Source organism: Syngnathus acus, chromosome 9, assembly GCF_901709675.1.
Source record: "Syngnathus acus chromosome 9, fSynAcu1.2, whole genome shotgun sequence".
Taxonomy (NCBI): Eukaryota; Metazoa; Chordata; class Actinopteri; order Syngnathiformes; family Syngnathidae; genus Syngnathus; species Syngnathus acus.
In genome coordinates this window covers 4,924,599-4,936,945 of record NC_051094.1, presented here as the reverse complement: position 1 = coordinate 4,936,945, position 12,347 = coordinate 4,924,599, and the positions used below count along the sequence as shown (strand labels likewise).

Genomic DNA, 12,347 nt, shown 5'->3' with positions numbered 1-12,347 from the left:
TGGAAAATATCTAACTTTTCTTGAAAATATGTGCCGTGACTCCACGAATATTCTGAGGTGAACCTGCTGAAAAACTTAATGTGCCAAAGTTCTCATAGCCGAGAGGGAACCATGTCATGGGTTTGGATGCCTCCAGCCACAATGTTTGTACATTACTCTTGTGATATAGATTCTAAAGAGGACTCTTGTTCTGCACAAGTGCTGTCTGCTCCGCTCAGGTCTTCTTTACTCTTCACTTTTGTAATTTGCTGTTGATTTCAGTGGAGCAAAAACTTCTTTTTCATTCTTGGTGTTAGTGTGGCCTGGCACACGATTGTTATGTTTTTAGTTCATTATTATTATAATGACTATTGTTTTCTTGCCAATCACACTCGTGTTCTATTTATTATTATTATTATTATATTGTAACCTTTGTTAAAAGCTGTTTTGGAACTCTGGGAAGTGGCTTTGTCCCGCACGCTGTACAGGAGGTGTTGAATGTGTTTGTAAATGAGTGTACAAAATGTCATGTCCACATTTTAAAACAACATAAAAGATGTATAATAATGAGAACAATGAAATGGGGGACGACCCAGCATGGCTGCAATGGACCAACATGCCAGGGGAAATGTGCAATATTTGTTACACCACATGCAAACACACGTCGAAGTGAGGATTAGCCCAAATCTTATGACCTTGCCGAGACGGAGTTCAGAGTGTGTATTGGGACATAAAAACAAATGACTTATTTTGAAAACGTGACATTTCTCATAATTGTATGACTTTATTCTTGACACTGCCATCTAACACTGCTACAGAATATTTTTTTAATATCTGGAGGACTTTATAAACAAAAAAATCGCCCCTGACAGTAAATGAATTTGCCCGGCCATTTTATAAGATGAGATATTAAATAAGCCATACAAATGGGCACTCTCAAATGAGGCAACGAAGGAGGATAGTGGAACTTCGGTTTACGTATGATTTGTTTTTTTTGATCATTTATTTTCATCTAAATGTTGTTCTAGTCCATTTGCTTGATTTTCAGACAAAAAACAAACAAACTGTGGAACTGAGCTAATTCATTTCCTGGAACTGATGCGCTTTTATTTGAAGTATTCCGTAAGTTTGTATAAAGTGTTCAACAGATGGCGAGGCAAATTCCACAATGCAAGCTTTTTCGGAAACGATCATCAATGAAAACGGCTTTAATGTACAGTAAAAAACGAAGTGTGTGTGTGTGTTGATGGGTAAAACGGCTTTATCCATATTCCCGTGTTTTCTAATGCAGTGTATAAACAAGAGAAATACATCAAAACGTCATGTTTGTTTTGTTTTATCTGTTGAGTCCGAGCACTCTCTGGAAGGAATTCCCATCTCCCTTGGTGGCTTGCTTCGTGGGTAAAAAACAAAAAATCACAATGACAAAAGAATATGTCATTTCTACAGTTATTGTAGATTTTGTTTGTCTTACCTTGTTGATGTCTTTGTGTTTCTCCTTGCTGACGATCTCTTCGATGATCTCGCCCTCACCTCGCACCAGTCTGAAAGAGTACACATAACAGCAACCTTCTGTTATCAAAGTTCAGAGGCTAACAACAACCAACGACTCACCTAGTGCGGCCCGTTTCAGGGTCTACCACTCTGCGGATGACGCTCTGCCGGGCGTCGTATTCCTCTTTGGTCAAAGGCCTCCTGGTGGCCAGCCGGGACTTCTGCTCGTCCGTCATAACTGTAAAACATAAGAGATTAAACATGGCGCTCCCTGAATTCTGAATAGCAACAGAATGAGTCCGTTCCGAAAGGAATTATTACCGATTGAACGCGAGTTCCGTGACACTTTGCAAATTGGACAAAAAAATTGATTTCATTCAGTGCCCTTAATTCTACATAGCGACAAACAATTGCATTGTCTAAAACAAATTACGAACTGTGACCTGAACAAGTTCATTTTCAAATTTGTGAACTGAACTTTGAACGAGTTCGTGTCGAAAATGTACTTTACCAACACTGCTTGCAACAAAATAATGGAGTTGTATTGTTGTGGGTCACCTGGCCCGAGCTCCACGCCGCCATCGTCACTCTGCCAGAGCTCCAGAGAAGAAGAAGGTTTGGGTGGAGGGGTGCTTAACGGCTCTGCAAGCTGCATCAGCCTCTTCTGTATAGCGTCCACGTGCTGCTTTCTACTGTTCTTCTCCTCCGCCTCCTCTTTCTTCACCTCCTTCTCCTCCACTTTCCTCGTTTTTAATTTCTTCTTTTTCTTCTTTTCCTTTTTACGGCGCTTTTTCAGCTTGGCCTTCTTCTTCTTTGACTTCTTTGTTCTCTTTCTCTTCGTTTTTTCGTCACTGGACGACGACGATGAGGTGGAGGAGGAGGAGGATGACGACGACGACGAAGAAGAGCTTCGTCTCCGTTTCTTTCTTTGTGTTTTTACACCTGAAGGTACGAACAGGTTTTTTTTTTTAGAGTTAGTTTTCCCCGATAAAAAGTGTTTCTCCGTCATTATTTCTCGTTAGCGTGGTACTAACCTTGACTTTTATGGGACTTTTTCTTCGATTTGCTCCGACTTCTGCTGCTGGAAGACGACGACGACGAAGCCCGAGATCTTCGTTTCTTCTTTTCTTTGTCATTTTTCTCCACTTTACTGTTTCTTTTCGGGGATCTACTTCGGTCCATATCAGTTTAAACAGAGTCTTGATTTATAAGCCAACCGAAATAATTAAGATTCAAGATGACCCAGATTGGAAGTTCACCACTGGAGTTATGTTAACGTCTCTGGTCCGTTTACAATTTGTTTCCGACGTGCACGTTGCGTTGCCTCTGACGTCACTACCGGCGTAGCCGCCATTTTCGAGCCGACGGGGTTTGAACTACTCAAAATACATGACGTACTTTGTCGCAGTGGTCTCTCTGACTTATTGCCATATTTAACCGGCCGAATTAGCGAAATTGTGAACCGTTGCTGTGTGTAGAAGGTGCAGCAACGTCTCCCACTATCACAAAATAAAGACGTTCAAGACATGGGTGCGTTCGGTATTGCTTCCGAGCGTGCACTGTTTCACCGGAACGTTCGGAAAGCCACTGCGTTCTAATTTACTATTCGGTAAATGACATTACACCTAAAAACGGATTGCTGGTGCGCGCACTCGACGCTCCGACTGGAGACCCGGTGCACCAGTGCTGCCTGCTTTCGGTAATGGGAGGGAAGCGCACTCTTTCTCTCTGAGCACACCGTAGTGCACAGGTGAGTGTATTTCCGAACGCCCCCCGACACACGCACACACACACAGTGGACTGTAGGATAGTGATGTGCATTCCAGTTCTTTTAGGTGAACTGAATCTTTAGAATCAGTTCACTCAAAAGATTCGTTCAAACGAATCGTTCCCCCCCCTCCACTCACACTGATCTGTTTTTGGTTTTTTACAACATCCCGTGGATGGACACGTTGGACAGGACGACAACGCCCCAGAGCCAGGGTGCAACTTTGAGGACATCATGAGTTTACAATACAATATACTTCCTCAAGTGATTCGTTCTTTTTTCAGTTCATATGACTTCAACCAGTAGGTGTCGATAATGCGCATTGAAGCTGGTGTCACCTCGCCGTAAAACAAAACAAAGAAGAAAATGACGTAACTTCCCCTTCACGAACGAGTCGTGAATTGCATTTCCACCATCGAACAAATCTGTGAGTGAACGAATCAGTGAGTGAGTGATGCCATTTTTAGAGTGCGTATTATGCACGGGGGCGCATTTTGCATGGAAAAACACGGTAAGTTGATTTATAGACCTAAAATAGACGTTTAAAATAGGTTGATTTTTAGACCAAAAATAGACGTCTAAAAAAGGTTGATTTTTTAGACCAAAAATAGACGTCTAAAATAGGTTGATTTATAGACCAAAAATAGAGGTCTAAAAAGGTTGATTTTTAGACCTAAAATAGGTTGATTTTTAGACCAAAAATAGACGTCTAAAATGGGTTATTTTTAGACCTAAAATAGGTTGATTTTTAGACCAGAAATAGACGTCTAAAATAGCTTGATTTATAGACCAAAAATAGACGTCTAAAATAGGTTGATTTTTAGACCAAAAATAGACGTCTAAAATAGGTTGATTTTTAGACCTAAAATAGGTTGATTTTTAGACCAAAAATAGACGTCTAAAATAGGTTGATTTTTAGACCTAAGGTTGATTTTTAGACCAAAAATAGACGTCTAAAATAGGTTGATTTTTAGACCAAAAATAGACGTCTAAAATAGGTTGATTTTTAGACCTAAAATAGGTTGATTTTTAGACCAAAAACAGACGTCTAAAATAGGTTGATTTTTAGACCTAAAATATGTTGATTTTTAGACCAAAAATAGACGTCTAAAATAGGTTGATTTTTAGACCTAAGGTTAATTTTTAGACCAAAAATAGACGTCTAAAATAGGTTGATTTTTAGACCAAAGATAGACGTCTAAAATAGGTTGATTTTTAGACCTAAAATAGGTTGATTTTTAGACCAAAAATAGACGTCTAAAATAGGTTGATTTATAGACCAAAAATAGACGTCTAAAAAATGTTGATTTTTAGACCTAAAATAGGTTGATTTTTAGACCAAAAATAGACGTCTAAAATAGGTTGATTTTTAGACCAAAAATAGGTTGATTTTTAGACCAAAAATAGACGTCTAAAATCAGTTGATAGGTATTCCACAACTTCCCACTTACCAAATATTCCAAACTTTCAGTTTTGAAATTCACCACAAATTCTCCAAATTTTCTACATTTCTCAAGTAATTCAACACGTTTCAACATCATTCGGCAGCATTCCCCGAAGAAGTTATTCATAGTTTTCGCCTTCACACGCAATTTCTCCAGAAATTGCAAATTCTAGTTATTATTATTGTTGTTATTATTATTATTTTAATAAACATTAAAACCTGTTAAAACTTTTCTGGTGTTTTATTTCTTGTATTTTTTTTGGGCATGAAAACAAAAATCTGACATTTGATTAACTGCTTTATATGACAATATATGTGTGTTTTACGTTGTGTAACATGTGTTGGTGTCCCCCAAAATAAAGAGCAAGTAGTCAAATACACATTCTTGACACGTACAAAAAATGCATAAAGTTATTGGGTACACCAGAAAATGGTGGTGTACCTAATGGAGTGTCCGTGTGACGTCACAGATCAACCAGCCAATCAGGAGGTGGGGGTGAGGGCGGGTGTGGCACTTTTCACTTTCAGTTCAGCTTTGGCCATGATTTTTCCCTAATGAAGTGGCCTGTTATTAGGTACACCTGAAAATGGCGGCGTACCTAAAGGAGTGTCCGAGTGACGTCACAGATCAAACAGCCAATCAGAAAGTGGGGGTGAGGGCGGGTGTGGCACTTTTCACTTTCAGTTAAGCTTTGGCCATGATTTTTCCCTAATGAACTGGCCTGTTATTAGGTACACTTGAAAATGGTGATGTACCTAATGGAGTGTCCAAGTGACGTCATAGATCAACTAGCCAATCAGAAAGTGGGGGTGAGGGCGGGTGTGGCACTTTTCACTTAAACCAGGGGTGTCAAGCTCTAGTCCTCAGGGCCGCGTTCCAATACGTTTTCCAAGTTACCCTCGTTAAACACACCTGCGTGAAAAGTTTTTGTTCACTTCCACGTTCTGCAGGAGCTAAAACTTTTCACGCAGGTGCACTTAACGAGGGAATCACACGGACACTCCAATAGGTACACCGCCATTTTCAAGTGTACCTAATAACAGGCCACTTTATGAGGGAAATATCATGGTCAAAGGTCACAGGTGTCATGCTCTTGTCCTCAGGGCCGCGTTCCAATATGTTTTCCAAGTTACCCTCGTTAAACACACCTGCGGGAAAAGTTTTTGGTCATTTTCACGTTCCGCAGGAGCTAAAACTTTTCACGCAGGTGCACTTAACGAGGGAATCACACAGACACTCCATTAGGTACACCGCCATTTTCAAGTGTACCGAATAACAGGCCACTTTATTAGGGAAATATCATGGTCAAAGGTCACAGGTGTCAAGCTCTAGTCCTCGGGGCCGCATTCCAACATGTTTTCCAAGATTCCCTCGTTAAGTGCACCTGCGTGAAAAGTTTTAGCTCCTGCAGAAGTGAAAATGACCAAAAACTTTTCACGCAGGTGCGTTTAACGAGGGTAACTTGGAAAACATATTGGAACGCGGCCCCTCGAGGACTGGAGGTCGACACCCCTGATTTAAGTGAAAAGTGCCACACCCGCCCTCACCCCCACTTTCTGCTTGGCTGGTTGATCTGTGACATCACTCGGACACTCCATTAGGTACACCGCCATTTTTAGGTGTACCTAATAACAGGCCAGTTCATTAGGGAAAAATCATGGCCAAAGCTTAACTGAAAGTGAAAAGTGCCACACCCGCCCTCACCCCCACTTTCTGATTGGCTGTTTGATCTGTGACGTCACTCGGACACTCCTTTAGGTACACCGCCATTTTCAGGTGTACCTAATAACAGGCCAGTTCATTAGGGAAAAATCATGGCCAAAGCTGAACTGAAAGTGAAAAGTGCCACACCCGCCCTCACCCCCACCTCCTGATTGGCTGGTTGATCTGTGACGTCACACGGACACTCCATTAGGTACACCACCATTTTCTGGTTTACCCAATAACTTTATGCATTTTTTTGTACGTGTCAAGAATGTGTATTTGACTACTTGCTCTTTATTTTGGGGGACACCAACACATATTGCACAACGTAAAACACATACATATTGTCATATAAAGCAGTTCACCAAATGTCAGATTTCTGTTTTCGTGCCCAAAGAAATAAGGAATAAAACACCAGACAAGTTTTAAGAGGTTTTAATGTTTATTAAAATAATAATAATAATAAAAGTAAATTTCAAACCAGCAATCTAATGTGAAATTGCATTCTGGCTTACATAGTTCACGCCAGGAGGGAGACACAACACGTTCACTGACTGATCCGTTGATGCACCGGAAGGAAGGCAGTTCACCCATTGACTCGTTCGCTTACGGGAAAGTCAGGATTCGTTCCCTCACTGATCCGTTCTCGCGATGAACTGGAAATGCAAATCACTCACTCACTGATTCGTTCACTCACTACGGAAATGCAATTCACGACTCACTTTAGGAAGAGATTCATTCACTCTCGTTCACTGAAAGATATTCGTTCTTTTGAACGAATCGTTCACTCACGAGCCAACACTACTGTAGGAGTTCCTATGTCAGTGTTGTGCAACTGTTGGAGAATGTTAAAGTTGTTTGAAAATCTCGTTCACTGAAAGATATTCGTTCTTTTGAACGAATCGTTCACTCACGAGCCAACACTACTGTAGGAGTTCCTGTTGTGTCAGTGTTGTGCAACTGTTGGAGAATGTTAAAGTTGTTTGAAAAAGGAGTGGAGAAGCTTTATACTAAAGTATGACTGACTGAAAGAAAACAGAAAAAACAGTCTGAAGAATAGTCACAAATATTTATTTCAGTTTTTACAAAGGCATTAGTGAATCTTAAAGCTTTTGTATACTGGTCAACGCGCTCCTGATGGAGTCAGCCCTTTTTTCTGCTCAACACTGCACCACTTTGCTTTTGAGGTGAACGCCGCCATGCGCCCTTAAATACTTTAAACGCCGTTGAAGCAATAAATAAAAATCTCTTGTGATTCTTTTAACAAAATATTCCCAAAGTCAAACTGATTTCTGTCACATGTGTAGATGTAACAGTCAAGCGTGGGTGGGCATGAGGAAGGAATTAAAAATTAGGAAAAAAAACAAGAGGTAAGCCTTAAACTATACCTCCAGTCCCAGAAAAGAGAGTGAAAGGGGTTTGTGGAATGTTTTTTGTTTTGGGGTCTCTTCCCCCTCAATTAAGATGCGGCTGCCATGCGAATCCTCTCAGGAGGATAGAGCAAGACATTCTTGGCTGCTTTGATGGTGTTCTTCATGAGCATGGCCACCGTCATGGGCCCCACACCACCTGGCACCGGCGTGATGAAGCCCGCCTTCTGTCTTACACCTGACACACACGCAAAACATTTTTTAACAACAGATACCGACAATAATGCTATCGGCTCTTTTCTAAAGCAAAAGGTTGTTTTTGAGATCGATAACATCGTTTTGTTTTCAAATTTACCTTCAAAGTCCACATCTCCAACTAGCCTGCTCTTGCCGGTGACTGGGTCCTGCACCCGGTTGATGCCCACGTCAATGACAGCCGCACCCTCTTTAATCATGTCAGCGGTTATGAGGTTGGGAATTCCTGAGGTCAAACGAGAAAGACAACAATAAGAATCTTGGTGCCGTTCACACAACCCGGATGACACAACGAGGAGGAGGTTTTGTCACACCTGCGGCGGCGATGACAATGTCCGCGATTTGAGTGTGATGTCGGAGTTGATCCTTGGGAGTGTAACGGTGGGAGATGGTCACAGTGGCGTCACCTGGTAGCACACAGCGGCACATGGTGGTCAAACACAAGAGCACTGTGTGTCCGTGTTCCAACAGACTTGGAGATTTGCTCGACCACATCAGCTTACCTCCCGGTCTCTCGTGCCGTCCGTCCGTGTGCAGCAGCATGGCGATAGGCATGCCCACGTTCTTGGAACGGCCCGCCACCACTACGTTCTTGCCCACGGTGGGAATGCCTGAATAGCCAAAGCAAACACACCATTCTTTAGAGGAGACCCATCACGACTGATCGCTTGGTGGGCGCCGCGGGTACCTGTGCGTTTGATGATCTCCATGACCCCCCAGGGCGTGGCGGGCAACATACTGGACTGATCCAAGCACATGCGGCCCACATTGACCACGTGGAAGCCGTCCACGTCCTTGGTGGGGGCGACGGCGTTGCAGATGGTGCGTTCGTCGATGTGATCTGCGTGCCGACAAACATTGATCACTTAGGCTACATGCTCCACCTCGCTTCATGATCACACATTTTGTGCAGGGGTCAAAATAATAGCAGTCATGCTTTGCAACCATCTGGTAACAAGAAACTATTTTGAAGTACGTTAAGAAACTTCTGAACTTTCGTTTTGTTTTTACTCGTCAAGAATTAACTTGAAGCATAGGCGATATTGCGTCCGTGCTTAACGTTTACCCACCTGGCAGAGGCAGCTGCACGAGCAGGCCGTCCACGCGGTGGTCCGTGTTGAGCTTAAAGATGAGGTCCAACAGCTCTTCCTCGCTGATGTCGGAACGTTTGAGGATCGTCTCGCTGGAGATTCCTGAGGGAGACGCAGCAAATGTTCACTCCACTGAATGTGATTATTAATCATCATTTTGGAACACGATCCAGGTCACACGCAAGAGATGAAAATCTTAAATCTGCAGCCCGTGCGTCCTCACCGACATCGGCGGCCGATCGGGTCTTGTTGAGGACGTACGAGTGGCTGGCCGGGTTGTCGCCAACCAAAATCACGCTGAGGTGAGGCCGCCGGTGTCCGGCCAACATCCATTTTTCCATGTCGCACCGTGCCTCGTCCCGGATCTGGCGTGCCAGCTTCTTTCCTGAGATGACAACCGCCTCCTGCCTGTCGAGCACACATCAAGAAAACAAAGATTTTTTTAATACAACTAGCATTTTATTTTGGTAATGTTCAAGTTTCGAGTGTGAACAAGTGTGAACACTTTTTATATCTAGTACAGTGCTGCATACTCTGGCACACACTACCACCTGTAGCCTCTAAAATTAGTCGCCGCTCGAGCTGTCCGGGCCATATGTTGACACACACACACACACACACACACACACACACACACACACACACACACACACACACACACACACACACACACACACACACACACACACACACACACACCACACACACACACACACACACACACACACACACACACACACACACACACACACACACACACACACACACACACACACACACACACACACACACACACACACACACACACACACACACACCACACACACACACACACACACACACACACACACACACACACACACACACACACACACACACACACACACACACACACACACACACACACACACACACACACACACACACACACACACAGTCACACTGGAGCCGCACGCTAACTCCTGAGCAATGACTTCACCGTGCCAGCGAAGCAAAGAAGGTTCCAAGGAAGAAAAAAGAAAGACTTTTCCAAAAAGACTTTGGGGTGTAATTTACTGTGTGACCACAGAACCAGCCAAACAATTAGCAGAGCCAACTTTTACGCTTACATAACCCAAAACACACATCAGAGGGAGGAGAATGCTCTGGCAAGGAATTGAAGAGCAATGAGGCGTCGACTGGTGATGTAACAACGCTTTTGTTATGCCAGAGCAAATTACAGTAACTTGGGGAAGAAAAGTAGCACAACTCGAGGATGCACCTACATTTGAAAATGGGGCAATTTATTTGGTTTTTTTTTCGTCAGTATAAAGTGTACAAAATTAAATTAAAAATACACTTGCTTGATAAAATGAAGTGGAATTTAAAAACTACAAACATATGCTAGTGATTTTCTTTCAAAATGTATATCTTTTACAATTCAAACGGAGTGGGGAAAAAAATAATTAGTTTGCAACTTTTCTTCCCCCGAGATGAAAATATATGGACTAAACAGTTTTAAAATTCATGTTGCTTACTTCTAAATTATACAGGATTTCCTGAAAATAAAACGTTAAATAAACCTCTTATTTTTAACAAATCTTCAAAATAATATATGGTAAACAAAAACGCTTATTCTTTCCTCAAACTGATGTTCACATAATGTTAAAAAACAATAATTTAAGGAAAAAAAAAAAAAAGGATCCTTAGTACAGTAATGCATTTCTTGCTGACGAGAGGATTTATTTCTATTTCAAGTACAGTATGCACTGGAGATCAAATTTTATGATGCACATGCAAGCCCTGACCACCGAACGGCTCGTCTTGTGACTTGACTTGTGCTGGACACGAGGTAAAAGTTAATTAAATTGACTAATAAATGGCAGTACGGGACATTTGACCTTTTAACATGGAGCAGTGTGGTTCTTTATTGTGCATGTGAAGGAGCTGACGTTGGAAATGTGTGCATATGTGCGTGTAGGGCATGTCATCCATCACCTCCCTGCAAAACTGCAAACGCTCGGGTGGATTTCATCAGCCACCGTGCTCTAATACCGGCATGACGATAGAGGGCGCTCTCTCGAAGAGAGGAGATACATTCTGGTAGATTGGCCAGTTAAAAACTCGCGTTTTCAAGGCTCGATTGGAGCTAGAGTAATACTAAAGCGTAAAAAAAAAAAACACAGAGTAGTAGCAGACATTTTCAACGACAGAAAACGCACAGAAGAAAAAGGAAGCCATGTTGAGGAGTAGCGTGGTCGTTTATATGGCGGCGGGCTCACCTCGAGGCGGACGTGTGGAGGAGACACAGCTGATGGCGAGAGTGCTGGCACAGTTTCCTGAGAGTCCTGACCGCTGCCATGGTGATGGAGATGGCTAAAGTTGTTAGAGGGCAAACTGGCCGAACGACGAGGAAGGCGGAAGAGCGAGGGAAGCTCCTAGGGCTGACAGAACGTCGCCGTCTGTGGCGGCAGGAAGAGCCGCAGAGGTGCTTTCTATACGATCCCGCCCATTGTGTTGCGTCATCATGACGTGGGAGGCTGACTGGCCCCTCCCCCGCTGCTTCGGATCGGCTGATGACATAATTTCACTTTTTTGCGCTATGTGCTTGGTGGTCTTTGAAACGTATTGTAATTTCCCTTCTATGCCTTATGTGCTTTATTTGTTGTCTTTGCAACGTATGCAACGCTTGTTGGAAATGTGAAAATTGTAGCCAGAGGTGGAAAAATGTATAAAATACTGTATAATAGAACTGACAGACTGTGAAATGCACTTGAGGACAAAAGCAAGTACACTTCAGTCTACAATTGTACTTTTGTGTAGTCCTTATATTTTTACCAGTTTTTTTCTAAATATACAAAAATTAAATAATTCTTAAAAAGATTAAAGTCCCAATAAAGTGTGACTGAAATATATATCAGTATATTTCAGACTAAAAAAAAATACGTCCTTGTCTAAATGTATCTAATTTTATGTGCTTTTCGATCAAGGGCGCGCTATTTAATGTCCAGAAACATCTGGCATCAAAGTGTAACAAGAAAATATCTTGTGGTTGATGTCAGTAGTTGGTGGAGATGTCTTTGGGCGTAGTTGAGGCGATCGTCACAAGATTAAGCAACCTTGAGTCAAAAGAAAAAAAAATAAATGAAAACGTTTTCCGAGCACTCATCCAATGCAAAAAAAAAAAAAAGTCACCGTAAAACTACGTTTTGGTATATTAATTTCGTAAACAAAGCTTATAGTTTTCCACGACGCATTGACG

General features: G+C 42.3%; 2 protein-coding genes across 2 annotated transcripts; both read right to left on the bottom strand.

The window, feature by feature from the left end:
* Positions 1 to 743: 743 nt before the first annotated feature.
* Positions 744 to 2,790, bottom strand: arl6ip4 (ADP-ribosylation factor-like 6 interacting protein 4). The gene is made up of 5 exons (XM_037258886.1): positions 2,508 to 2,790; positions 2,032 to 2,415; positions 1,594 to 1,711; positions 1,454 to 1,523; positions 744 to 1,372 (listed from the first exon to the last, which is right to left on the bottom strand). The coding sequence occupies exons 1-5, from the start codon at positions 2,653 to 2,655 to the stop codon at positions 1,316 to 1,318; spliced, it is 777 nt and encodes a 258-aa protein (XP_037114781.1). The 5' UTR covers positions 2,656 to 2,790; the 3' UTR covers positions 744 to 1,315.
* A 4,650-nt stretch (positions 2,791 to 7,440) lies between these two features.
* On the bottom strand, positions 7,441 to 11,581 carry mthfd2 (methylenetetrahydrofolate dehydrogenase (NADP+ dependent) 2, methenyltetrahydrofolate cyclohydrolase). The gene is made up of 8 exons (XM_037258885.1): positions 11,368 to 11,581; positions 9,330 to 9,514; positions 9,086 to 9,208; positions 8,704 to 8,856; positions 8,519 to 8,626; positions 8,330 to 8,422; positions 8,116 to 8,241; positions 7,441 to 7,998 (listed from the first exon to the last, which is right to left on the bottom strand). Exons 1-8 carry the CDS (start codon positions 11,445 to 11,447, stop codon positions 7,850 to 7,852), a joined length of 1,017 nt encoding a protein of 338 aa, XP_037114780.1. The 5' UTR covers positions 11,448 to 11,581; the 3' UTR covers positions 7,441 to 7,849.
* Positions 11,582 to 12,347: the final 766 nt, after the last annotated feature.

Coding starts and splice junctions, on each gene's coding strand:
- arl6ip4 (XM_037258886.1), bottom strand. CDS start 2,655: ATGGACCGAAGTAGATCCCCGAAAAGAAACAGTAAAGTGGAGAAAAAT. Junction 1,712..2,031: donor CGGCGTGGAGCTCGGGCCAG/GTGACCCACAAC, acceptor TATGTTTTACAG/TTATGACGGACGAGCAGAAG. Junction 1,373..1,453: donor AACACAAAGACATCAACAAG/GTAAGACAAACA, acceptor TTACCCACGAAG/CAAGCCACCAAGGGAGATGG.
- mthfd2 (XM_037258885.1), bottom strand. CDS start 11,447: ATGGCAGCGGTCAGGACTCTCAGGAAACTGTGCCAGCACTCTCGCCAT. Junction 9,515..11,367: donor CTCCACACGTCCGCCTCGAG/GTGAGCCCGCCG, acceptor TGTGCTCGACAG/GCAGGAGGCGGTTGTCATCT. Junction 8,857..9,085: donor CGTGCAGCTGCCTCTGCCAG/GTGGGTAAACGT, acceptor GTCGGCACGCAG/ATCACATCGACGAACGCACC.